The sequence below is a fragment of the Dendropsophus ebraccatus genome, chromosome 10, assembly GCF_027789765.1.
Source record: "Dendropsophus ebraccatus isolate aDenEbr1 chromosome 10, aDenEbr1.pat, whole genome shotgun sequence".
Classification (NCBI taxonomy): Eukaryota; Metazoa; Chordata; class Amphibia; order Anura; family Hylidae; genus Dendropsophus; species Dendropsophus ebraccatus.
In genome coordinates, this window is record NC_091463.1 from 78,076,649 (window position 1) to 78,102,285 (window position 25,637).

Here is a 25,637-nt window from a genome sequence, read left to right on the forward strand (position 1 = left end):
GCACCAATACAATACTTTAATAAAAATTTTCGCGGGACTTCTCCTTTAAATCTTTTCTGGGTAACCTGGTACATGCATAACATACATTTCCACCCAGCTTTGTCAGGCATGGCAAAAGTTTGACATTTTGGCATAAGTTTAGCAATGCTTACATCAGCATAACCCAAGAATTATACTCTCTTCACAGTCAGTTTTCACAATTTCTTAACCGAGAATCTTTTTGTTTTGGTTTGTTTTTAAGCCGAAGCCAGTGAAAGCCACAAAGAAATACCAAGCCACCCTGAATGACTTCAGTGCTTGCGTCTCTGCAGCTTGTTGTGATCCTGGCTACGCATGACACAGGAATAACCACTCCTACATCAGGAAACCCAAGCTTCACACCCGCCTCCTGACTGTAAAACACAGGCACAACCCTGCCCCTGTGTGTACGCTGGGCCTGCCCGGGCAGCTGCTTTGTATTCCACAGATGACCCTCGTCTGCTGAGATCCGGGTAGGTGCCTAGTGCTAAGTGCTGCCACTTTACTCTCCTTTTACGCTGTTGTCTATTCTGCTACTTTTGTTTCATGAAACTTGGTTTAAAGTTCTGAGAAACCTAGTTGGATCCCTGATAATATCAGGACAAGGAGGTGTCCCCAATACTCTGCACCTTTTGCAGAGGTGATGTCTCCTCGTATTGTCGTCTGTTGTTACCGGTGACTTTCTGCAACCTGGCGCACTTGTTTGTGTTCTCAGTCTCTGCTATGTGAGAGATGTTCAGATAGGAAACCACAGCAATGCAACATATAGTAATAACCTCTATATAGCACAGTAAACCTACACAGTGACAAATCATGACAACAATGGGAAAGACAGACAAAGAGAGCCTGCCACAAGAGCTTACAGTCTTAGGGTCCTATTATACGGAGCGATTTTTAACGACTAACGATAAACGATCGCTAACGAGATTGTTTATCGTTAACCTGAAACCGTTCACCATATTACAAAGAATAGTCGTTAGATATGATCGTTACTACGATCGTTATTGTGATCATTACTATGATCGTTTACTCCATCTGATCTCAGCAAAACAATGGACAATGTGCAATTACACTGAACGATTAGTGAAAACTTGAGCAAACAAATGTGGAACTACAGCGAGCGATTAACGATAATTTTAGGTTCAGATCTAAATCGATCAATGACATACGAACGATTTTTCGATCGTTGCCTGCAGTTACACAGAACGATTATCATCTAAATTCGAACGATAATAGGTAATAGGGCCCTGAAGTGTTAATAAAGCTTACGCTACATTACAGCTATTATAACTATATTTTGGTCACTACAGTAAAGTCAGTGTTCTTTTTTTATTTCCATAAAATTAGTTTTTAGAATATTTTTTATATTTTTTTTCAATCCATGATGTTTTTTTCCTTCTGCTGGATAAAAGTAAGAAAAACTGTTGTTTTCGGATTATTTTCTGGAATTTCCTCTCCCCTCATTATATCGTCATGTTCTGTCCGCAGATTTTTTTTTTGTTTTGTTTTTAGACATCACTCATACACTGCAGATTTTTACTTCCTCATTGATGTCAAATTGGGAAAATCCACAACGAATCTGCAGTGTATCCTTGACGTGTAAACCTACCCTGCAAATGATGGTGATTGTATAATATTACAGAAAAAAACAGACACTTACACTTTAAGGCTGGGTGCACACTACGTATATTTCAGTCAGTATTGTGGTCCTCATATTGTAACCAAAACCAGGAGTGGATTGAAAAAACAGAAAGGTTCTGTTCACACAATGTTGAAATTGAGTGGATGGCCGCCATTTAATGGCAAATATTTGCTGTTATTTTAAAACAACGGCTGTTATATTGAAATAATGGCTGTTATTTACTGTTATATGGCGGCCATCCACTCAATTTCACCATTGTGTGGACAGAGCCTTTCTGTGTTTTTAATCCACTCCTGGTTTTGGTTGCAATATGAGGACCACAATACTGACTGAAATATACGTAGTGTGAACCCAGCCTAAGGCTGGGTTCACACACAGTATATTTGAGGCTGTATTTGTGAGGCTGTATAGCAACCAAAACCAGGAGTGGATTGAAAACACAGAAAGGCTCTGTTCACATAATGTTGTAATTGAGTGGATGGCCGTCATTTAATGGCAAATATTTGCTGTTATTTTAAAACAACGGCTGTGGTATTGAAATAATGGCCGTTATTTACTGTTATATGGCGGCCATCCACTCAATTTCAACATTGTGTGAACAGAGCCTTTCTGTGTTTTCAATCCACTCCTGGTTTTGGTTGCTATGAGGACCTGACATGAGGACCAAATACAGCCTCAAATATACATAGTGTGAACCCAGCCTAAAGGGGTACTCTGGGTGGGAGCACTTTTTCTTAAAGCTATGGCCGAGGAGGGGGCGTCACAAGCCAGGAAGCGGCTGGGCACCACAAAACGGAGCAGCACGATGTGAGACCAGGCTGGAACGGGCGAGGTAAGTGGATGTCACTGCCTTCATCTACCCCCTCCCCATGGCTAAAAAAGCCCTCCCGCCCGGAGTACCCCTTTAAGGCTATGGTCACACAACGTCTTCCTTTGGCCATTTTGCAGCCAATTTTTTTTAACGTCTGTCTAGTCCAATCTATGGCCACCTTTGCCTGTTGCGCTCTGGAGTCAAGGGTGCTTTAATAATAGTAAATAATAATAAAAAGTCTGTTATCCGGCATTTATTATTTTTCTGGGCACAGGCCTGGTCCATCTAGTCTGCCCTTATGTTATTACTATCTTATGCCAGCTAGAACTGCAGCGTTCACACCCTGCCCCCATCATCGCTCTTATCTAGAAGGTACGTTATGTCATCATGTTAGTTATCAGGAGGTTTCACAATTCAGTATACACAGGTCTGTGAGGCCAAGGTGTTATGAAATCTCAGCTGTGCTTATACTTCCTTGCCAAACAAGCTCCAGTCTACCTTGCAACGTCTTCCGTGTTCTTTCAAGTGTTACTATTGAATGGCCCTTAGGAGAACAATACTTCTACAAAAACGTTTGAAATGTTCCAATCACTGTGGTGCTTTCTGGATAAAGATTGGCACACATAGTATGGGGTGCCAATACACATAGTATGGGGCGCGGATACACATAGTTGTGTCCAGTGATCACATCCAGGATCCACATTTATACTTGCAGATCATTTCAGCTGACTCAATGTAAATTCGACTTTTAATTTGGCTCCTGTAATTGGCATTTTATTATTTCTGACGTGTTAATTGCACAATGTACTGGAAGGAAGGTACACATCAGGAATATCAGGATTACTGGGGCATTAGTCAGGTACATGCATAATAACACCATAGGAGTGTGTTACACAGGATATAAGCCCTTGTACGGCTTAAAACAGTTAATGCTCATATTGATGGCCCATTGTTAGCATAGGTCATCAATATCTGTTGTTTTTTTTCCTGTTTGGGGGGGGGGGGGGTGTTTACCTCCTAGCACCCCCCTCCCCCAGTCATCTGTCATCTTATTGTTGAGGAAACTACTGCTGTCGCTTCACTTTGTACCAGGCACACCGCCATACACTATACATATGTTTACTTTGCTTTCGCAATGGGGAAAAAAAGAAGGCATAAAATGCTGTATTTGGGTATGTGCACACTGCGGAATCCAGGCACATAACCCGCCGCAGATTCCGCCACTCGCACACGCGTTCATCTCTGCCCGTGTCATAGACTCCATTCTATGCACAGGTGGATTTCGTCATCCGCCCAAAGAATAAACAGGTTGATTCGTTGGGTGGATGGTGGAATCCACCTGTGCATAGAATGGAGGTTATGACACTGGTGCAGATGCACATGACGGAATCCTCGTCAGGTTATCTGCCCAGATTCCATAGTGTACACATACCCTTTAAAATGCAAACAGATCTCCTCCATAAATAGGAAATTGCGCCATACACTGGTCTACCATCTGTAGTCATCTGTTTCAGTGTTATTGCCCTTATGTCTACAGATGGATGACTCTTCCTGAAAAACCCTGGTTTGTTGAGCATGAGAGTTTATTTTTTCCACTTTGAGCAGAAAGACAATTTTTATCATTCCCCCCCCCCCTTGGAGCATTGACTAAAAATTGGTCTCCCTATACTACTGGGTCTCTTCAGTGAGAAACAGGAGAACAGTGTGTATTTTTTATATATTATTCTTCTTGCTTAAAGGGGTTATGCAGCGAAGAAAAAATTCTTTCAAATCAACTGGTCAGAAAGTTATATATATTTGTAATTTACTTAAAAATCTCAAGTCTTCCAGTACTTATCAGCTGCTGTATGTCCTACAGGAAATGTTTTCTTTCCAGCCTGACACACTGCTCTCTGCTGCCACCTCTGTCCGGGACAGGAACTGTCCAGAGCAGGAGAGGTTTTCTATGGGGATTTGCTACTGCTCTGGATAGTTCCTGTCTCGGACAGGTGTGGCAGCAGAGAGCACTGTGTGAGACTGAAAAGAAAACAACATTTCCTTTTGGACATACAGCAGCTGATAAGTACTAGAAAAATTTAGATTTTTTTTTTTTAAATAGAAGTAAATTACAAATCTATATAACTTGACTTGACCAGTTGACTTTCACTGGATGACACCTTTTAATTGTCACTTTTTTCATTGAATATGAAAATTGCAGCAAAGGAATCCAAAGCAAAAGCCTGTGATTACTATGACTGTGCATCCTATTGTAAGGTCTGTTTACATGTTACATTGCGTATTTACAGAATGGTGGTAAAAACAAAAGAACATATGCCTGAGAAGTGTGAATATGCTTCTGGGAGAATCCAGTAAATTTACATTCTGGATTCTCATGGATATGGGCAGAGAAGCCACAATGGCTGCCCCCTGTGAATGCATACGTATGCACCAAGGTTTCTTGTTTTTGTACGTTATGCAAGGACGGGCGAGTCACTCTCGTTATTTGTGATTGTGGTTTAGGTGCTGACATCCACAATGCATTTATGCAGAGCACCATAGTTTTTAGAGCCACAGCAAATTTGCTAAAAACTCCCCAATGTGAGTTAGGGCAGTGCTGTTCCTGGTACTGCACTGCTCTCGGGGTACCTGACCTGGCAAAACAGAGGAACCACGACTATGCAATGTAGGTCAGTATCCTGCCTGCTAACCTCTCACCACAGAAGACTATGGGAAGGACATGTGACACAGAGGAGTCTGACGGCAGCTCATGTCATGGGACTTGAGTTCACAAAGTGTTTCTATAGGATTATATATCACTGAATCAGTACAACAACTTCAGAGTAGTCAGTGTTATATCCTGAATATGTCATCTGCAGGTGTAGAGGCCTAATTATCCGGACATTGATTCACCTAGGTCGGGATTCCTCATTGTTCTTAGTTAAATTACCCCAAGACTTTAAAGGGGTACTCCAAAGAGGGAAAAAAAAAATCTTTCAAATCAACTGGTGTCAGAAAGTGCCAGAGATTTGTAATTTACTTCTATTAAAAAAATCTCCAGTCTTCAAGTAAATATCCAGCTGCTGTATGCTATGCTCTTCCCAGTCTGACACAGTGCTCTCTGCTGCCACCTCTGTCCATGTCAGGAACTGTCCAGAGCAGTAGCAAATCCCCCATAGAAAACCTCTCCTGCTCTCCAGAATAGAAATAATACACCACTTCCTGCAGGACATACAGCAGCTGATAAGTACTGAAAGACTGGTGATTTTTTTTTAATAAAGTAAATTAAAAATTTCTGGCACTTTCTAGCACCTATTTATTTTAAATATTTTTATTTTCTGGAGTACCCTTATACAATGCCTATAAAAAGGACATGAGAACCGTATGAGTACCCCCATGTCCACAGGTTCAGGAGCTGTGCAAATACTGAACTTGCCTTATTCCAGTCTCATCAATGCATCCTTCACTTTAATTTTGTCATTTAGTATATTTGCATATTTAGAGGGGACGCCCATCTTCCATGTCTGCTTGGAACATGACTGTGTCTTCCAGACTCCCAACTTAGACAAGACTCGTGAGCAGCACCATGTGGGACTGGTGCAGGCTGCAGGGGGTTTGGTCTCTCTGACCCTCACTTATAAAATACAGGATGGAGACAGCACCACCAGGGTTTAAAAGATTTATTTAGTCCTTTAAAAGATTTATTTAAACATGCAACATCTCAGCCCTAACAAACAAGGCCGAAACGTTGTATAGGTGGTGCAGTCGCTGTCCTGCATTTTGTGTTTCTGTGACTTCAAGCCTATCACTGACAGAAAGTTGCCGAACACTAGAATCCAGGTCCAGTTGAATGTTACTGAATAGGTCATCAAAAAAACATCTGGTCAGTGTTGGTCTTTGTGTTGAATTGTAAAAAATGAATCATGTCTCTGGTCACATGCCGGCCTTCTGACATGGGACAATGACTTCTGCAATCTAGGTTTGCATATGATGCCCAAGCTCTGGTTACTATGAGAAGCAGATCAGTACAATGAGAAGAACAAGAATCATCAAGAACTGCAAAAATTGGTGACCGCATGAGGCTAATATTGCCTAATAGCGGATGACACATGACTGAGGCGAACACTCATCCAGCCACATGCACTTAACCATACAATAGATCTGAACGCTACAGTCATTGTTCTAGTTCCTATAATTTGTCTTAGCAGTCACTGCCTGTAATATACATGTATTATAGACAGGTGTCTTGAGAATAGTTATTAAAGAAAGTTTTTATGTTTTACCAGGACTTTGGCTTTTTGACCTGTCACATCTAAAGGAACAATGAAGCCGAAGGTGGTCTACAAGCCAGTGAGTATACATCTGTTGTGTATATAAAGTGTGGTTTCACATCTGCAACTTTATTCTTGTCTTATTTCATGTTCACTACATGTAAAGCTTTCTTTCTTTTTTTCTTTTTTTTTTTTTTTTTTGCTTACAAAATAGTTTTGTGCCATTTGGCTAAATTAATCTTTTAGGTTGTTGTTTGTTTAAATCAACACTTTTTTATACAGAAACATAGGGGGCATACCCTCTTGCAACATCCTCCTCCAGTATGACTAGTCAGGAGTGCTCTTACACAATTTCATTGTAACAAATAGATACAACTCTTGTTGCCATCCTGTTCATTACAATATAAATAAGATAAAACATTTCATTTACCTAACCATTGTGTTACAGTGCATACACAATAGCGTCTGTCCTTACAAAAATAGACCTTGTAGACCATGTGTGGGAATCAGTGGTATTTAACCATTTACTTTAGATTGTATTAAAGGGGTACTCTGGCAAAAAAAATATTTTAAATCAACTGGTGTCAGAATGTGTAAATCCCATTTGTGCCACTTCTGTCCGTGACAGGAACTGTCCACAGCAGTAGCAAATCCCCATAGTCACGGACAAAGGTGGCAGCAGAGAGCACTGTGTCAGACTGGAAAGAATACATAACTTCCTGCTGGACATACAGTAGCTGATAAGTACTGGAATTTTTTTAATTGATTTACAAATCTATATAATTTTCTGACACCTGTTGATTTTTAAAGAAACTGACCTTTTCTAACAAATTCTTTTAAGGGTGGGGATGCCCCTTTAAGAGTACTATAAGCAATGACAGCCATGCAGTGATTGTCACAAAATCAGAAGCTTTAGCAATCACCAATCTGCATCACACTATATAGCAAAATGCAGATTTCTCAAAGGAATATTACTACATTTTTTTAATGTCTATTTTTTCCCCTCCAGATTACCTCCCCAGAGGAGCCCGAAGATCATCTCCTATACATGAGCACACTACAGGGCAATGCTCGCAGGGTATGTCTTCCTCTAAAGCCCAATCTTCTGTAGTTGTGGAATCGGTAAAGATAAAAAAAACAACTTTCCTTATTAACGGGGATATCCAGGGCTACAAAAACATGGCCACTTTTCCCCTAATGTTGTCTCCAGTTCAGGTGCAGTATGCAATTAAGCTCCATTTACTTCAATGGAACTGAGTTTCAAAACCCCACCCAAACTGGAGACAACAGTAGGGGGAAAGTGGCCATGTTTTTGTAGTGCTGATAAGCCCTTTAAGTCAATCGAAATGAGTAGAGAACTCACAATTCTCTAAGCTGTGATCATGGTAAGATGCATGCAGTGTTTTTAATGCGGCTGGGGGGGGGGGGGGGGGGGGGGGGGATGGAGGCACATATGCCGGATGGTTCATAGGTCCAGCGGCGTGCCCCACTTCAGATTATGGGTAAACTGATGGGATGTCGGATGCAAAAGATCCTGGTTGCGCCATCTGTTATTCCCATTAGGCATGGTGCCATATATCAACCAAGCCTTACACTTTCTAGATTGGTAGCAATATATATATATATATATATATATATATATATATATATATATATATATATATATATATATATATATATAACATGTATAATTCTTCTCTTGCAGTATCATCACTGTGCATTGGTCATTGCCATTGTGGTCACTTTGCTGTTCTGTGTCATGGCCGCTCAGCTTCTGTTATTCCCACTGCTTTGCACAAGTTCAACTGAGAAGATGGACATGTTGTTCATGCAAGACAACAGCTGTAGTGACCCATGCAAGTAAGTCAGACATGCCACAGTTTTTTAAATAAGATATCCAGATTCCTATTTATTATGTGTTCCTATTCCTGGATCACCCCTTTAAAGGGGTATTCCACTGAAACATAACTTTTTATGCGTTGCTGCCCATGGTGACACTAATAATTCATTCCTTACTTGTTAATATTTATTTAGTCTCCTTCCCCTGATTCTGAGCTCCCCTCCCCCCTCCCTTCTGAGACAGCTGATGTAAATAAGTTCCTGTGGCTTTTATTTGCATTTTTGTAGCTGCTTTGTAATGCTGGGAGGGTTTATCTGAGGTCAAGTTGCTGAATTCACTGTGATTTTCCCTCCCAGCATTATAAAGAAGCTACAATGTTGCAGATAAAGCCAGTCAGGGACTTGTTTACATCATCTGTCTCAGAAAGGGGGGGGGGGGCAGGGAGACATAGAGAAAAGCTCACACACAGAATTTAGTGTCTTCAGCAGAAAGCAGCAGCTAAGAACTGGGGGAAGGAGACCGAATAGAGTAAACAAGTATAGAATAAGATAATAATAAGTATAGAATGGCTTGTTAGTTTCACCATGGGCAGCAACATATCACGAATTATCTTTGAGTGAAATACCCCTTTAACTAATTCATTGGTTTATATTGCTTAAAATTAGTTTACAGTTGATGACGTGTATTTCTTCAGTAATGGCACGAAACAAAACAAATATTCCAAACACCTTATAAAAGTTTTGTTCCCATTTTTTCAGATTTACTGTATTGCGGGAAATGTTTAGGCAAGTGTGGAACGTTTCAGCAAAGTATAAAAAGTTTTCAGAAATAGAAGTGTTAATAGTTTATTTTTATCAATTAACTTCTTAGTGAATGAACATAAGAGAAATCTCAGTCGGCTCAGTATTTGGTGTGACAGCACGATGCATTGAGAACAGAATCAGTTCTTCTAAGTACACTGCACACAGTGATGAAGGAACGTTTGTTCCAGACATCTTGAAGAACTGACTACAGATCTTCTGTGGCTGTCTGCTCATTCTAATCCTTCTGTCTCTTCATATAATCCAAGACAACCTGGATGATGTGAGATCAGGGCTCTGTGGGGGGCAGATCATCACTTCCAGGACTCCCTGTTCTTCTTTTCATAGTTCCTAATGACATCACCTTATGTTTGGGATTTTAGTCCTGCTGCAGAATAAAAGTTTTGAGTCTATCAGAATTCTACCTATTGGAAGGCGTCTTATTTTTTCCACACGCCTGTCTGAAACATTTGCTCAGTACTGTAATACTATATGGTGGGGGCTGCAGTTATTATTTTAAGGTTAATCTAATTATTAAACCGTTTCTTTACATTGGCAAGGGGTAATATAAAAGGGTTATTCACTGTCTCATAGACAAGCACTGGAGTGGAGCATTTTCTTCCCATAACTATGTATCATCCAATTATAATGAGTGATGTAGCCAGCTGTACACAGAGCCTAAATTACGACTCCCAGACTCCATAAATTCCACCCTAATGAATGCCCTTAATGCCTTGGTCTGCCATAATCCTTTTTTTTTTTTTTCATCTTTTGTGGGATTGTCAGAAAATTCTTGGCTTCTGGGCTCAAGTTGTTAAAGGGGTACTCCGGCGAAAATGTTTTTCTTTCGAGTCATCTGGTTTCAGAAAGTTAAATTACATTATATTTATTATATCTATATATCTAATTTATCAGCTGTTGTATGTCATGCAGGAAGTGGTGTTTTCTTTTTAATCTGACACAGTGCTCTCTGACATTAGTGCCGAGACAGGAATTGTCCAGAGCAGTAGCAAATCCCCATAGAAAAACCTTTCCAGTTGTGGGACAGTTCCTGTCTCGGACAGAGGTGGCAGCAGAGAGCACTGTGTCAAACTAGAAAGAATGCACCACTTCCTGCAGGACATACAGCAGCTGATAAGTATGGGAAGACTGGAGGTTTTTAAATAGAAGTAAATTACAAATCTATATAACTTTCTGAAACCAGTTGATTTGAAAGAAAAAGATTTTTGCTGAAGTATCCCTTTAAGTTTCTTAATGGGCACAACAATTTCACTGTGCCCCAAAAGTTGTCAGCTTTATTAAATGTAAAGGAACCTATATTCATAACTTTTTTTTTTTTTACAGCGTCCATAAATATTGCTATAAATTAGCTCGCTACCTGAATTGCACTCACAGAATAGATGGCTCTTTCAACTCCGCCCTTCTCATAAAAACATGGCTTTACAGCCAAGATAAAATCCAGGATCGCTGGCTCACCTCCTCCTTGTCTGTGACCCATTTTACTGCCATGAACGGTCATTCTTCTACTACGCTTTAATACCTCATATGACACAATAATCATTGTTGCACCAATATCCCTAGATACTGTAGACCCCATCTACTTTGCATGGCCATTTCACTATGTATATTGCATTGTCCTGACCTTGGGTAACTAGATTTTGTGTTCTCTTGGTTCCACATTGTTTTTGTTATTTTCTTCCTTTTTTCCATTTATTTTTGTTCTCCAGGTGCCTTAAATGGGGTACTCCACTGGAAAAAATGTTTTCTTTCAGATCAACTGGTGTCAGAAAATTAGATTTGTAATTTACTTCTATTTAAAAATCTTAAGTCGTCCATTACTTATCAGCTCTCCTGCTCTGGACAGTTCCTGTTATAGACAGAGGAGACAGCAGAGAGCGCTGTGTGAGACTGGAAAGAATACACCAATTCCTGCAGGACATACAGAAGCTGATAAGTACTAGAAGACTTGAGATTTTTTTTAAATAGAAGTAAATTACAAATCTATATAACTTTCTTAACCAATTGGTTTGAAAGAATTTTTTTGCCAGAGTACCCCTTTAATATTCTTAGAACATTAATAACCAAAGTGACATGCAATATGTTTAATATACCTGTCTCTCTACATCTTCATACAAATTATACATTTGTTATGAGGATGCCATGTAGAGATTCTCCATCCGTTTTGCTCTTGTATGTCCCCTGTTTATTATTATTATTATTATTATTATTATTATTATTATTATTATTATTATTATATATTTTTTTTTATTGTTTAAAGAAAAAAAAATTCTTATCCACCACAATGACCACCCCCCTTCCACACTGATCAGAACACTGAAGGTCAGATGTCTCCCAAGTTCAGTGCTTTGCAATGTTTGGAAGTCCCATAGAGGAGAGAGTGCAATGCCACACCATTCACTTGGCGGATATTAGAATTTGATTATTCTATTCTCATGATTAGTGAAGTCCCATCAGTTGGACCCCCATTGATCACCTAGTTACCACTTATATTAGGGGATATGATAGGGGATGACATTCTGTCTTGACATAACTCAATGCATCTATGTGAACATTTCGGAGTATTCTTCAGAACCTAAACGTCCTATCAATCTTCACTTCCTCTCCATGCTTCTGGCAAAATACAGCGTTATGTTCATCACATGTAGATAATTAAATACTGTATGTTGTGTGAAAGTTTCCTGTCTTTTGACCTACTTCTTCTCTCACCCCTACATGATCAGATCTGAGTTGCATATGTCAGCATACAGTACATTGGCTGTCGAAGTGCTGTACATCTTCTATGCTGGGATGTATAACGGCTATCCTTCCTTTCTTAGTATTGTTCTAGTAGAAAGCATCCCAGAAGGGCTGGAATATGCTCCAAACTCCACCACCAATCCGTCAGTGTTTCAAAGCTGGATGAATCTTCTCGGCCAAGCTAAGAGCAGCGTGGACATTGCATCTTTTTACTGGACTCTGACCAATAATGACACCCACACCACGCATCCCACAGCTAAAGAGGTAAAATATCTGCAGTGCTACTAAACATTTTCTTTGATATGATAATGTATTGTCTTTAAAGAGCACCTGTCTAAGAAAAAAAAACTTTTGAAATGTCAGAGATGAGTTCAGACTTGTCGGTGTTCAGACTTGTACGGATCGGGAGAACAAGCTGGGAGAAGTTTGTGCATCGCATTCTCTCCCAGCTCTATGTCACGTGACCTGGATGGCCGCATAATGCAAGCCTACGGGACACAATGCAGGAAGAGGATTGCACGGGCGCACGTTCTCCTGATCGGTCTCTGTCAGACTACTCCTGACCGATCAAAAGTTTTGACACGTCAGAGCCAATTAAAAGATTCAACAAAGCTAATTGTTTTTTCTTTTTTCCCTCACAGGGGGAACTAATTCTACAAGAAATGATCAAATTAAAGCAGCGAGGCATCCATCTAAGAGTTACAGTCAACCCCTCAGGATCTAAAACAAAAGACGCGGACATTAATGCACTGAGAGACAGCGGTAGGAGCCCACAAGAGTTTAAAAATATAAATGGGGACTGCTGTTGGATTGTAAAATGGATTGACTCGAAAATGAATAGAAAATAGTTTCAGGTGTTAAAATTGTGTGTTCGCCTTTTTATCTTCAACTTTACACTTTATATATAGGTATAATCTGCAGCAATTGTTTAATAATTTAAGGCCCCTATACACAGGGCGACTATATGCACATTCAGACACAGATATTGCCCCATGTGATACAACAATGTTCGGCTGAGGAGCCGATCATCAGCTGATCGTTGTCTTTAAAGAGATTTAAAAATCATTGGTTGTCTTCCGTGCATCACTATGTGTAACAGACGATGCACGGTTAGCAGCTGATAAAACAGTATATAGAAAATAATAAAGTAATACTTACCTGTCCACGCTCCCAGGTGTCCTCCTGGCTTTCCCCTACTCCACAGCTGCTGCAGAAGCTTCTGAGGCCGTCACTGAAGTAACAGGTCGCTCAGCCAGTCACTGGCTGCGGTGCTGTCCTGTCTCAGCCAAGGATTGACTAAGTGGACTGTATCTTCGGAGACTTGGTAATGACATCTGCACTGAGCGGGGAGAAGCCAGGAGGACAGCAGGGAGCTTGGAAAGGTAGGTATTACTTTGTTATTTTTTATGTATACAGCAAGGGCTGCACAGACATAGCTAACAATGTTCGTGCAGCTCTTGCTGCACAATAATTGAACCATGTGATAGGCTCGGTAAGCTAGTGCTGATCTAGCAGATCTGCACTCACTTACAGCTAATGTCAGGCCATGTAATGTAGTCCTTAGTGTACCTGGAACGTAAAAAAAAAAAAAAAAAAAAAAAAAAAAAGTGAAATGTGTGCTAGAAACAGTCCTATGGACTTACATTGGGAGTCTGTCTTGGTCACGTGGCATAGAGCTGGGAGAAAACATGCTTAGTGTACTTCCATAAGCTCATCCTAGTGATTGGCCGAGGTCTAAAAAGCCAGATACTGACCAATCAGCAAGATGTTAAATAATGTTACTTGCCTTATGTTAATCCTAAATAACAGCCTACTCTTTAATCCAAAGCTGCGTTCACACTTCTGCAGGCTTCAGGGCTGATATCACCCAGTAATCCTAGCTGGCTTAATATCTGCAGAGTTTCCTTTGGCGAATTGTAGTTTTAACTTTATTGGCCTTACAACAAAGTTAAAGCTTAACTGGTATTAAGGCAAATGTAAGCTTTAAAGAGGTATTTCCATCTCAGCTTGGTTTTCACTATCCATTGGATAGGGCAAAACAACCTGGTCACAAAGGGTCTGACCACCGGGACCCCCACCAATCCTGAAAACGGGGAAACAAGTATGGCGTCACCATAGAGAATGAATAGCATGTAGTTAAGTGGCTGTACATCCTAGGCTAATTGTAATGTATACATTTAGTGTAAATGTCACATGACACAAAACTATGGGGATGATTCGTCAATTAAAAGATGTTACTTTCGTTCTATATTGTCAAGGAGCTGAGGTTCGGGTAGTAAACCTGCCACACCTGACTAATGGCGTGCTCCACACCAAATTCTGGGTGGTGGATGGAAAGCACATGTATATTGGAAGTGCCAACATGGACTGGAGGTCATTGACACAGGTACAGTACTAATCTCTCAGAGCCAGAGAACAACCAACAGCTGACATCATTTTGCCAGGGTGGTCTATGAGTCTGACTCTTTTGTTATGCTTCAGGGAAATTACACCAGATTTATCCTGAAATCGCTCACTTCATACCTCTATGACTATTACTTTTTGCCCAAATCGGTCATGTTAGCAGCCAAAATTGCCAATTATCTGTAAATTACATGAACAGACGTTCAAAATAGACAATAGTGGATTTTTAAACCCTGGTGATCTGGCAGATTAGTCCAGCATATTGCTGCTGCCGAACAATCTCATAGAGTCCCATGTGTATGGGCAGATTTAGACAATCATTAAATGGGGTTTTTCCACTAACAAGACTCATCACTTATTTGCTAGAGCATGTGATTGGAGAGGAGCTGACCCCCCGGGACCCCCACTGACCACAAGAACAGGGTTTAGTTTCTCTTTTTTTTTGAATGAAGTGGTAATCAGACATGTACATAGCACTCCATTCAACTCTATGGGCCTGATGTAGATGTCTGTGTACAGCAAAGTACAGATGAGGACACATGACCCCTATCCTCATATTGGTGAGGGTCAGGTCCCCGCCAGTTACTTATTACCCAAGTCTTTAATAACCCCAACACCCATCTCAATCAAATAAGTGTCTAATTCCTCTCTTCGCTGCCATCTGCTATTTTAGGACCGTGCAAAAATCAATGGGTCCAGCCAACCTTTTAAAGGGGGAGTTCACCCAAATTTTTTTTATTTCAAATCAACTGGTGCCAGTCCTGCAGGAAGTGATGTATTCTCTCCAGTCTGACACAGTGCTCTCTGCTGCCATCTCTGTCCATGTAAGGAACTCTCCAGAGCAGTAGCAAATATTCACAGAAAACCTCTTTTGCTCTCCAGACTGGAAAGAATACACCACTTCCCAAAGGACATACAGCAGCTGATAAGTACTGGAAGATTTGACATTTTTTTAACGGAAGTAAATTACAAATCTCTGGCACTTTCCAGTACCAGTTGATTTGAAAGAAAAAAAAATGTTTAGTGAACAACCCCTGTGTGTGTCCATCTATAGGCTGATTTCATTGCCCTCGAGCGTTGAGTTGTTTATTTTTCATAATACATTACACTAACAGGTTAAAGAATTGGGGACCACCGTCTATAACTGTACTTGCCTTGCCCAAGATTTGGAAAAAATCTTTGAGGTTTATTGGGCACTTGGTGAAGAAAACGCTACTATTCCATCTCCGTGGCCAGACACGTTCTCCACCATTTACAACAAGGAAACTCCTATGGAGGTGTCTCTAAACAACACAGTATCCCATGTGTATCTGTCTGTAAGTATTGTATGACTGGCCACATGTGCTTCAGCTATCTACCTGCATGATGCCAGATAGTGACTATGTATGATCTGTAGAACTTACTCATCTTTCTTCTATCTCTCTGATAGAGCTCACCTCCGCCACTGTCAGCCAAAGGCAGGACGGACGATTTAGAATCAATCCTGAGCATTATAGATGATGCCAAGAAGTTTGTCTACATCTCTGTCATGGATTATACACCCACCGAGGAGTTTTCTAAACCACGGAGGTAATATGACAGTCAGTACAGCACAGGGCCTAAAAACGACAGCTTAAAATTAAAGTTTATGCTTTGGCGAATGACAGAGAACAGAAGAACATTTGCTCTCTCTATCTCTCATGTATGTATGTACCGTATTTTTTGGACTATAAGGCGCACTTAAAATACTATGATTTTCTAAGAAATTGTAAGTGCGCCTTATAGTCCAGTGCGCCTTATATATGGACCGGGACAGCTCCGGCCTCCATGGCGCAGATAGGCTGCTGAGCTCACATCTCCCCGCCACACAGCACAGCGCAGCGCTCCCTCACCTGGACTCCCGGCCCATTGCTTTGCAGGCCTGTCCTGCTGTCCCGCTCTCCCGCTGTAGCACTGTACCACTGTCCCGCTCTCCCTGCTCTCCACAGCCAGGACACAGGCTCAGGCATAGGCTTCAGGCATAGACTTTCATTCAATAGCGCCACCTAGTGGCCGGAGGTTATAGAGCAACACTGTACTGTACTGAGGCTCCTAACTATGGTGGCCACAATGCTCCATGCAGAATTCTGCCAACGGGACTCGCTGGCAGAATTCTGCCTATCCTGCATGGTGCATTACGGACACCATAGTTAGGAGCCTCAGTGACATAGTAAGGAGCTTCAGTAAATACAGTACTGTGATCAGCAGGTGACAAAGTAAGGAGCCTCAGTAAGTACTGTGATCAGCAGGTGACTTACGTTTTTCGTTCGTTTAAACTTATACACTATAATGCGGTGCGCCTTATAGTCTGGTGCGCCTTATAGTCCGGTGCGCCTTATATATGAACCTAGATGGCTTAGCAGGCTAAAATTGAAGGTGCGCCTTATAGTCTGAAAAATACGGTAAATGCAGAAAACCACAAGATCATGAATATGGAAGTCTAAATTCTGCTTTCATTTCTATTTCCCACCAGTTTGACTCAATAGAATGGGGCATTGTGGCCCCTATCACGTGTTACGTTGACCAACGTGACTATAGCTGTAATAGCAGTCACCACGGTTTGCTGAACTGAGACTTTTTGGGAGAGGAGATTCGAGAATTAAGATATTTCTGTCTTGTTCAGTCAGTTGTAGTAAATCCCACTTTCACAGCCTCCTTTGAGTTTTCATGAACCTGTCTTTTTCTTCCTTATTTCTCTAGGTACTGGCCAGCAATTGACAACCATCTAAGAAAAGCCCTATACGAGAGACATGTGACCGTCCGCCTTTTAATCAGCTGCTGGGCAAATTCTAAACCAAATATGTTCCCCTTCCTGAACTCTCTCGCTGCTCTGCAAGATACAAAGACACATTATAACATAGAAGTGGTAGGTCTTCATGTGAAGGAGGTGGATCTGTGTTTTTATTTCTTCCCAAGACCTATGCAGTGGTGTAATAGTGTTTGGATCAATTTGCCATTGATCAATTTGCCATTGTATTTAAAAGTTGGCTCCACTGTGTTTTAATCATATATTTTTTTTATTGTTTTTTGGGGGTGGGGGAACTTTCATGTTTCCTAAAGGAGAAGTCTGGCGAAAATGTTTATTAAAGTATTGTATTGCCCCCAAAAGTTATACAAATGCCCAATATACACTTATTACGGGAAATGCACATACAGTGCTTTATTCCCTGCACTTACTACTGTATCAAGGCTTCACTTCCTGGATAAAATGGTGATGTCACAACCCGACTCCCAGAGCTGTGCGGGCTGTGGCTGCTGGAGAGGATGATGGCAGAGCAATTCTCAGTGTCCTTCCAGTGTCCTGTATCCCTCAGTGTCCTCCTACCATCATCCTCTCCAGCAGCCACAGCCCGCACAGCTCTGGGAGTCGGGTTGTGACATCACCATTTTATCCAGGAAGTGACATCACCATGTTATCCAGGAAGTGACATCACCATGTTATCTAGAAAGTGAAGCCTTGATACAGTTGGAAGTGCAGGGAAAAAAGCACTTTATGTGCATTTCCCGTAATAAGTGTATATTGGTGATTTGTATAACTTTTGGGGGGGGGTCAATACAATACTTCAATAAAAATTTTCGTCGGACTTCTCCTCTAAAGGAGGACAACAGCTAATACATAATAAAAACACAGCAAGAACTAAACCCAGCTTGATGAAAGTGGATAATTTCAACCAAAATGATGTAGTATTGGTTTAGCTGACCGCTACCAGACCTCTATCATCCAAAATTAAGATGGCCGTGTTGGAAATTTTCAGGCAGTAGTTAGATGGTAAGATCTGACTACTGAGGAGTATTCTCAGAACATTCCCAGAATAATCCCAGAAAGATAATTCTTCCTTTACCTAATCTCATTGGTCATGCATGGCCAGTTTAACCAATATTATTGGCCATAATGAACTAATGGCTGCCTCTATGAAATGATTGTAGAGTCCTCAGATAAGCTGCATGCCTAAAGGTGCCCATACATTGCCAATAACTGCCTAATGATCATTCAGCTGACAGCAAATGCCTCTGATAACAATAAGGTTGGGCTTCGAAAATCCATCATGTCCTCATCTGTTTGGGAGTTTGTTTGCCCCTATACACCTATATATATATATATATATATATATATATATATATATATATATATATATATATATATATATATATATATATATATTATGCTTGTGGCTGTAAATTTGACATCTTTGAGATGCCTCCCCCCTGCAGACAGCCCAATGGATAAACAGGATTTGAGATAACTGTATGTATATGTATATATATATATTTTTTTTCCTTCTGTTTCCTGCTCAGAAAATTTTCATAGTTCCAACGTCTCCAGAGCAGAAGAAAATCCCTTTTGCCCGTGTAAATCACAACAAGTATATGGTGACTGACAGAGTGGCTTATATCGGTAAGTACATTTCCTAATGTAAAACATGTTTACCTGCTGTTGTGGACAAGACATACATTTGTACAATAAAGGAATATTCTGGCGAATAAAAAGATATATATATATATATATATATATATATATATATATATATTTTATTTTATATTTCTGAAAGTTATGTTACAATTTAGGTAACCTTATGAAAGAAATGTAAATTATTCTGAACACCAAGTTGACATATGGTTAAAGAGGACCTGTCACCCCCCGTGCTGGGGTGACAGGCTCCCGACCCCCCGTTAGAGCCCCCTATACTCACGTGATCCCGCCGTGTCCCGCTTCCTGAGCCGGTCGGGTCACAGATTTCAGCGCCCGAAGCCCGGCGCGCGCGCTGAGAGATGAGTTCGATGCCCATAGAGAATGACGGCGCATCAGACTCCCCATTCATTCTCTATGGGCGTCGGACTGTTGTCAGCGCACGCCGGGCTTCGGGCGCTGAAATCTTCGTGACCCGACCGGCTCAGGAAGCGGGACCCGGCGGGATCGCGTGAGATTAGGGGGATCTAACAGGGGGTCCAGAGCCTGTCACCCCGGCACGGGGGCTGACAGGTCTCCTTTAATGCCCAAAGGTATAGAAAAGTGTAATGAAGAGTAATTAAATCTTATAACTAGGGATGGTCCGAACCTGCCGAGGTTCGGGTTCGCATGAACCCGGACTCTCGGCAATGATTCCCGCTGTCTTCCACCTCCGTGGAGAGGGTGGATACAGCGGGAGGACTGCCTGGAAAACTGGGATACAGCCATAGCCATAAGCTGTATCCCAGTTTTCCAGGTGGTCCTCCCACTTTATCCACCCTCTCCACGGAGGTGGAAGACAGCGGGAATCATTGCTGAGAGTCCGGGTTCGTACGAACCCGAACCTCGGCAGGTTTGGACCATCCCTACTTATAACAACATAGTTCCACTTTAAAGTTTCTCTATCAGACAAAATCTTACCTGCTGATAGCCCCCTATGGTGCTGAGGAGGAAGGGATGTATCTTACCTTCCTCCTCAATGTCAGTCCCGTGCTTTTAGTTGGGGTAAAATCTGCTCCAGAGCAGCCTTAGGAGCAATGCCTCATCAACTGGCCCGTCACCGCCAATGATTATCAGAAGGGCCAGATCGAAGTACAACCAATAAGCTAATGCAAAAGAGGGGTCTGCGGAGTCACAGTTATGAGTCTCAAAACACAGGAATAGCCAGATAGATGTTAGCCAGAGTCCTACTCCACACTGACGAGGGGCAACTACCCCGAAACGATCGTCTGTGGATGGATGCCTGCCTTGGTAAACCTTTGTCATGTCGCAATACTCGCCACAGTGTTAGACTTTGACGTAAAAGGGGCCACCCTGGTATTTCCCTATTTATGTTCCAATACTCGCAACCGAGTGGGACTTAAGGGGCTACCTATCAGGGTGGTTTGGTGATCTTCTCACTGGGAGGCACCCCCTTGGCAATAGGCTTTCCACCCCTTGAGGGATATCTGGCTATTCCTGTGTTTTGAGACTCGTAACTGAGACTCCACAGACCCCTCTTTTGCATATTTGAATTTATAGGGGGCAATGCATCAGTGTAGACTCTTCAGTGAGTACTCCATTTGATTTTTTTGTCGCTGGTCTCCCTGAGTTCAGCGATTGCTGTGTTTTGTCAACCAATAAGCTAGCCTTAAAAAAAAAAAAAGTGTTTATGGCTACCAAATGTGTTGATTAAAATATTTTTTAAAAGAGTTTTTATTCTCCCCCCCCCCAATAAAAATAAATAAAACCTTAGCATTATTGACTTGCCTGCAGAATCAGTTTCACCTGAACTCCCCCCCCAGTCTAATGTGTATGGGGGCCTCCCGGCTCTCCCAGATGTTGAGGGGGAAGAAGGATTGTGCATGGTGGATTTGAGCATGATTGATTCTTTGTCCTCTCAGAAGGCAATCGTTCCTATTTCCCAATTATAATAGTATGCCTGGGGAAATTGTGAAAGGGACCTGCCAGGCTAAAGAGCATTATTCCATGTGTATGGTCTACTTTTAAAGTTGGTTTCACATTCTGCTTTTTCCACCTATTTTGAAGGGGGTGGGTGGCATTCCTTTCCAAGAACAGCCTGCTCTAGGCATAGGTTTAGAGTGGTTAATGGCATAAAGCCAAGTTCTATGTTTTTGAAGTGCATTTTTGGAATAAAAAAGACCTTTAAAACTGAATACTTGGTACTTATTTGGGGCAAAATATGGCTATTTTATGTAGAAAAAAACACAGTGCATGTAAAGACATTACAGGGCTTGTAAAGGAGGCATATATTTGAGCACAGAGCCAATAGAGAACATGCTGAACTGCCATAAAAGGCCTAGCCCATAGACAGTGATGTTTCTGGAAAATATAATCAGAACCTTTTAGTTTTTCTAGTTAAGATTTAAGGGGAAAATGTAAAATTAATTCATTAAATTAACTTGTGCTATTTGTTTTATGCAGATTTGTTAATTGCTTTAATTTTTTAGAAACTGTCCATTCATCCTGTACTTATTAGCTGCTGGATGTCCTGCAGGAAGTGAGCTGGTATTTCCAGTATGACACAGTGCTCCCTGCTGCCACCTCTGTCTGTGACAGGAATTGTCCAGAGCAGTAGCAAATCCCCATATAAAACCTCTCCTGCTTTGGACAGCTCCTGACATGAACAGAGGTGGCAGCAGAAAGGGCTGTGTCAGACTGGAAAGAATACACCACTTCCTGCAGGACATACAGCAGCTCATAAGTACTAAAAGACTTGACATTTTTAAAATAGAAATATAACCTTCTGACACCAGTTGAATTAAAAACAATTATTTCTCTGGAGTACCCCTTTAAGTTTTGTTTGTATTGGCCTGTTGGATTGTTTACCCCATAACTAACAGGCGCTTTGTGTGCACTCAGGTACCTCCAACTGGGCAGGGGACTACTTCATCCGTACTGCAGGATCTGCAATAGTGGTAAACCAGACCTGTACTGTGAACGCCACAAACACCATGCAGGAGCGACTGGAAGCTGTGTTCTTGAGAGACTGGAACTCCAGTTACAGCCATGCAGTGCACTCCCTGACATCCTTCAAGGAAAAGTGCATCTTCTAAGGACTACATCACTGGAACTTCTATACAACAGAGACTCCTGCGGGGGAATAAGAATTCTAATTTCTTGTAAAGTGCTTCCGAGCATTCAGATCAAACTGAGCGTCATACTGATGAACACCGATTATTGCCGTCTTCCGTTACCATCAGTGGTGTATGAAGACTGTCTGACCACTGCAGCACTTTGTAAGGAATTATTCTGTTACCACTTCAAGCTCAGCGCCATCTTATATTCTGTGGAAAGATATTATGGGTCCTGTTACAGTCATGTGGTTGCTGCAGCTTTTCTACAGGAACGAATATACCTCCAGTCTACTGGAGATGCCTAAACTTGATGGGGACTAAGACTTTAATGGGGATAAAAAAAAATCTGTTAATTTGATGGTACTGGGGTAAATTCAATGCGTTGTCTGATTTATGACCGAGCTGGTCTCACACAGGTAAAATTCACTTTAATAAAAGAATAAAATTATGTTCATGTGTCTGCTTTATATGGTGTGTTAGTATGTTGGTCAGATATCTGAAAGCTGTTGACTTATAATGACATATTGCTTTCACATAGGGGCTCCTTCTGTACAGCAGCCCCCTCTATTAAAGAGGTATTGAAAGAAAAGTTAACTTGTCCCTTTTCACAGGATAGGGGACAAGTAAGAGATCACGGGGGTCCGACTTCCATACCACCCTGGCAATCTCTGTATTAGGCCCCTGGCTTCTGTGGTATGAATAGAGCTGTGGGTACGGCATGTTACCCGTGGCTCTATTCATTCCTATGGATGTGCCGGAAAGTACAGCACTCTTCTGGCTTACTTAGTTTACTATCTTGTAACAGCGGCATGGGAGAGAGGGGAGGGGGCAGAGCTCACGGCCTTCCCTCCCAACCCCCGCCGACTTCCGTAGCCAGGAAACCGGAAGCCTGAGGCTTCCAGTTTCCATGGCTACCATCGGGGCTATGTGATCACTTCGCAGAGCCTCGATGGACACCGGAGAGAGAATTCTCCCTCTGTAGAGGGAGAATTCTCTATCCGGAGCCCTATAGATGCTGCAGTCAGCACGACCGCAGCATCGATAGCCGGGACCCACCGGGGATGACACAGGCGCAGATCCTGCGCCTGGGTTATCCTCGATCGTTAATTAACGTCGCTGCAGCATCAGGCACAGGCTGCAGCGACGTTAATTAACAGTGCGGTGGCAGGAAGGGGCTAACCTAACTAGAAGAACTGCTACAATGGGCAAATTTTGCTATCAAGGACCTCTTGCAGAGCAGTATATGCAGGATTTGAAAACAGCACCACAGCTGTCCCAAGGTTATATGTGATGTTGCTGCTCCTTTCACTTCACTGGGCCTAAGCTGTGATACCAGACACAGAGTGGCACATATTGTGTTCTTACAGTGTGTCTTCAGGATGCTTGATAGCATTAGGTCATGTTCACACTGTGTATAACACCGGACGTTCAACAGCAGGAGAGGTTTTCTATGGGGATTCATAAAAAAAAACGAGACAGAGTTCCTGTCTCGGCCAGCGATATCTGCAGAGAGCACTGTGTCAGACTGAAAATAAAACATTTCCTGCAGGACATAAAGCAGCTAATAAGTATGGGAAGACTTGAGATTTTTTTTTATTAGAAATAAATTAAAAATCTATATAACTTTGTGATATCAGTTGATTTGAAAGAAAAAGATTTTCGCTGGACAACCCCTTTAAACGCCCTTGCAGAACCTGCCGCGGGTTCTGTCACCAAAACCATGATTGGGCATGCCTCAGATTGCTGTTACATTCTGCTATGAACTTTCCCAAATCTGGGTATACACATACTGAGCAATTCTTGCGGAATCCTGCCCGTTAAATATGAACATTTTCTGTTGTGGATAATGGGCTTTCCGCTCATTCGTGAATTTTCCGTCAGGAAAATTCTGTCGTGGATCTGTTTTCTGCCCAAAGAATTGACATGTCAATTCTTTGGGCGGATTCCTCCTGAGCAATCCTATAGAAGTCATGGGGCTTGAAATTCTGCTTGAATTCTGCTTTCATTACGCTGAAATTCTGCTCCTATGCTGCCAGAGCTGAATAGTGAGGAATTTCAAACAGAACACTTTCCTCTTCAATTCCTCGCCTATTCCTCAGTGTGCACATACCCTCTGACTGTAATGAAGTGGAGAAAGCCATTCGTAGATTGTTGCAAGGTACTATCAGCAGAGGGCGCTATTTTACAATTCAAAACTGGTCTTCTCTATTCGTTACTTGCAATAGTAAATGACCCTGACTTGTTACCGAAACTTCTGTCCATCATTGGCTCTGGACTAGTTCCGCAACCTCCTCCTAGTGTAATCCAGAATCTATATTACCTAATGCCTACAGCAGGTTTACACAAAGTGATTGGCAATATGTGATCGCTGAGCAAAAGTAATACAATCCATAAACCTGCTTCACACTTATCAAGTGGGATGATTGACCTTTGGAGAATGTTGACAATTTTTCTTGGAATGGTTAATTTTAATTTCCAAAAATATATATTTTGTTTTATAATTAATTTCAGCCTTTACCTTTCCCGTACCTGTATGTAATTTTTAAGGACAGAAGACGACGCTAGTCTGGAATGTAATTGTCATTTTATGGTTCAGAGAACGGGCATATGTGGGGAGGTATAGGTGTTGTCGTGAGCTCAGCCAAAGGTGGTATTGTGGTGACGCCAGTGCTTGTCTATCACACAGCTGTGATTTTAGTACCTGCTTTGCTTTGTGTGGCTGGCTGTGTTCCCCAATGGTTAGTGACCTGCCACGTGGGCCCCGTGGGCTCTTGTCATGGTAGTCCTGAGTGGCAACTGACCCACCCGGACTATCGGTATTGCCACCCACAGAAAGGGGAAAATTGTGAATGGTGAATTAAAAACTGCACATTGCCCTATGTCCTTATACGTGTATACGCTCCGGCCGGGATCCCATAGACAGCAAGGTAACTTATATTTTCGTAATAATCACGGCCGTTGTACAACGGCCATGGTTTTACGAAAATATACGTTGTGTGAACATAGCCTAAAGTCAGATACAAAACATGTTCTTTTATTCTAATATGTTTCTATTTTATGACTGCAATTTTTTTTATTTCACTTTTTGTACATTGTTATGGCGGCGGCCATGGTGCCTGGGCTGTTCTTAACAGCATTTAGTGACATGCTTTACAGCAAGCCTCATGGACATGGATGACAATAGACATACTCTGTCCCCTTTAGATGAATGTAAAACATTACTGAGCGCGCTCTGTGACCTTTAAAAGAGGAGCTGCTATTGTCTCCTCTATCTACTGGTGTCACGTGTCGCTGCAGTGTTGTACAGATCACTTTAACAGCAGCCTCCTTTTATCACCACAGACACAATAGAAAGTCTCAGCTACATTTTAGCCCCAGTGGTGAGAATGAAAACTGCAAGATCTCAGGATAATTTTATAATATAGATAGAAAAATGGAAAACTAGAAAAAATGTCACCAAAAATTCCTAATAAATATGTTTAACATAAAAACATTATTTAAACAATAAGTTTAAATAAATGTAATCAATTTTTGTTGACACATTCCCTTTAAGTATTGCTAATTTGCATAACTTGAT

At 41.5% G+C, this 25,637-nt stretch overlaps 1 protein-coding gene across 1 annotated transcript; it reads left to right on the forward strand.

The window, feature by feature from the left end:
• Positions 1–255: 255 nt before the first annotated feature.
• On the forward strand, positions 256–22,508 carry PLD3 (phospholipase D family member 3). Its single transcript, XM_069943497.1, has 12 exons — positions 256–491; positions 6,734–6,797; positions 7,728–7,796; positions 8,424–8,578; positions 12,196–12,379; positions 12,757–12,877; positions 14,374–14,501; positions 15,634–15,834; positions 15,948–16,087; positions 17,237–17,402; positions 18,833–18,932; positions 21,846–22,508. Exons 2-12 carry the CDS (start codon positions 6,771–6,773, stop codon positions 22,037–22,039), a joined length of 1,485 nt encoding a protein of 494 aa, XP_069799598.1. The 5' UTR covers positions 256–491; positions 6,734–6,770; the 3' UTR covers positions 22,040–22,508.
• Positions 22,509–25,637: the final 3,129 nt, after the last annotated feature.

Coding starts and splice junctions, on each gene's coding strand:
- PLD3 (XM_069943497.1), top strand. CDS start 6,771: ATGAAGCCGAAGGTGGTCTACAAGCCA. Junction 12,878..14,373: donor TAATGCACTGAGAGACAGCG/GTAGGAGCCCAC, acceptor TATATTGTCAAG/GAGCTGAGGTTCGGGTAGTA. Junction 18,933..21,845: donor TGACAGAGTGGCTTATATCG/GTAAGTACATTT, acceptor GTGTGCACTCAG/GTACCTCCAACTGGGCAGGG.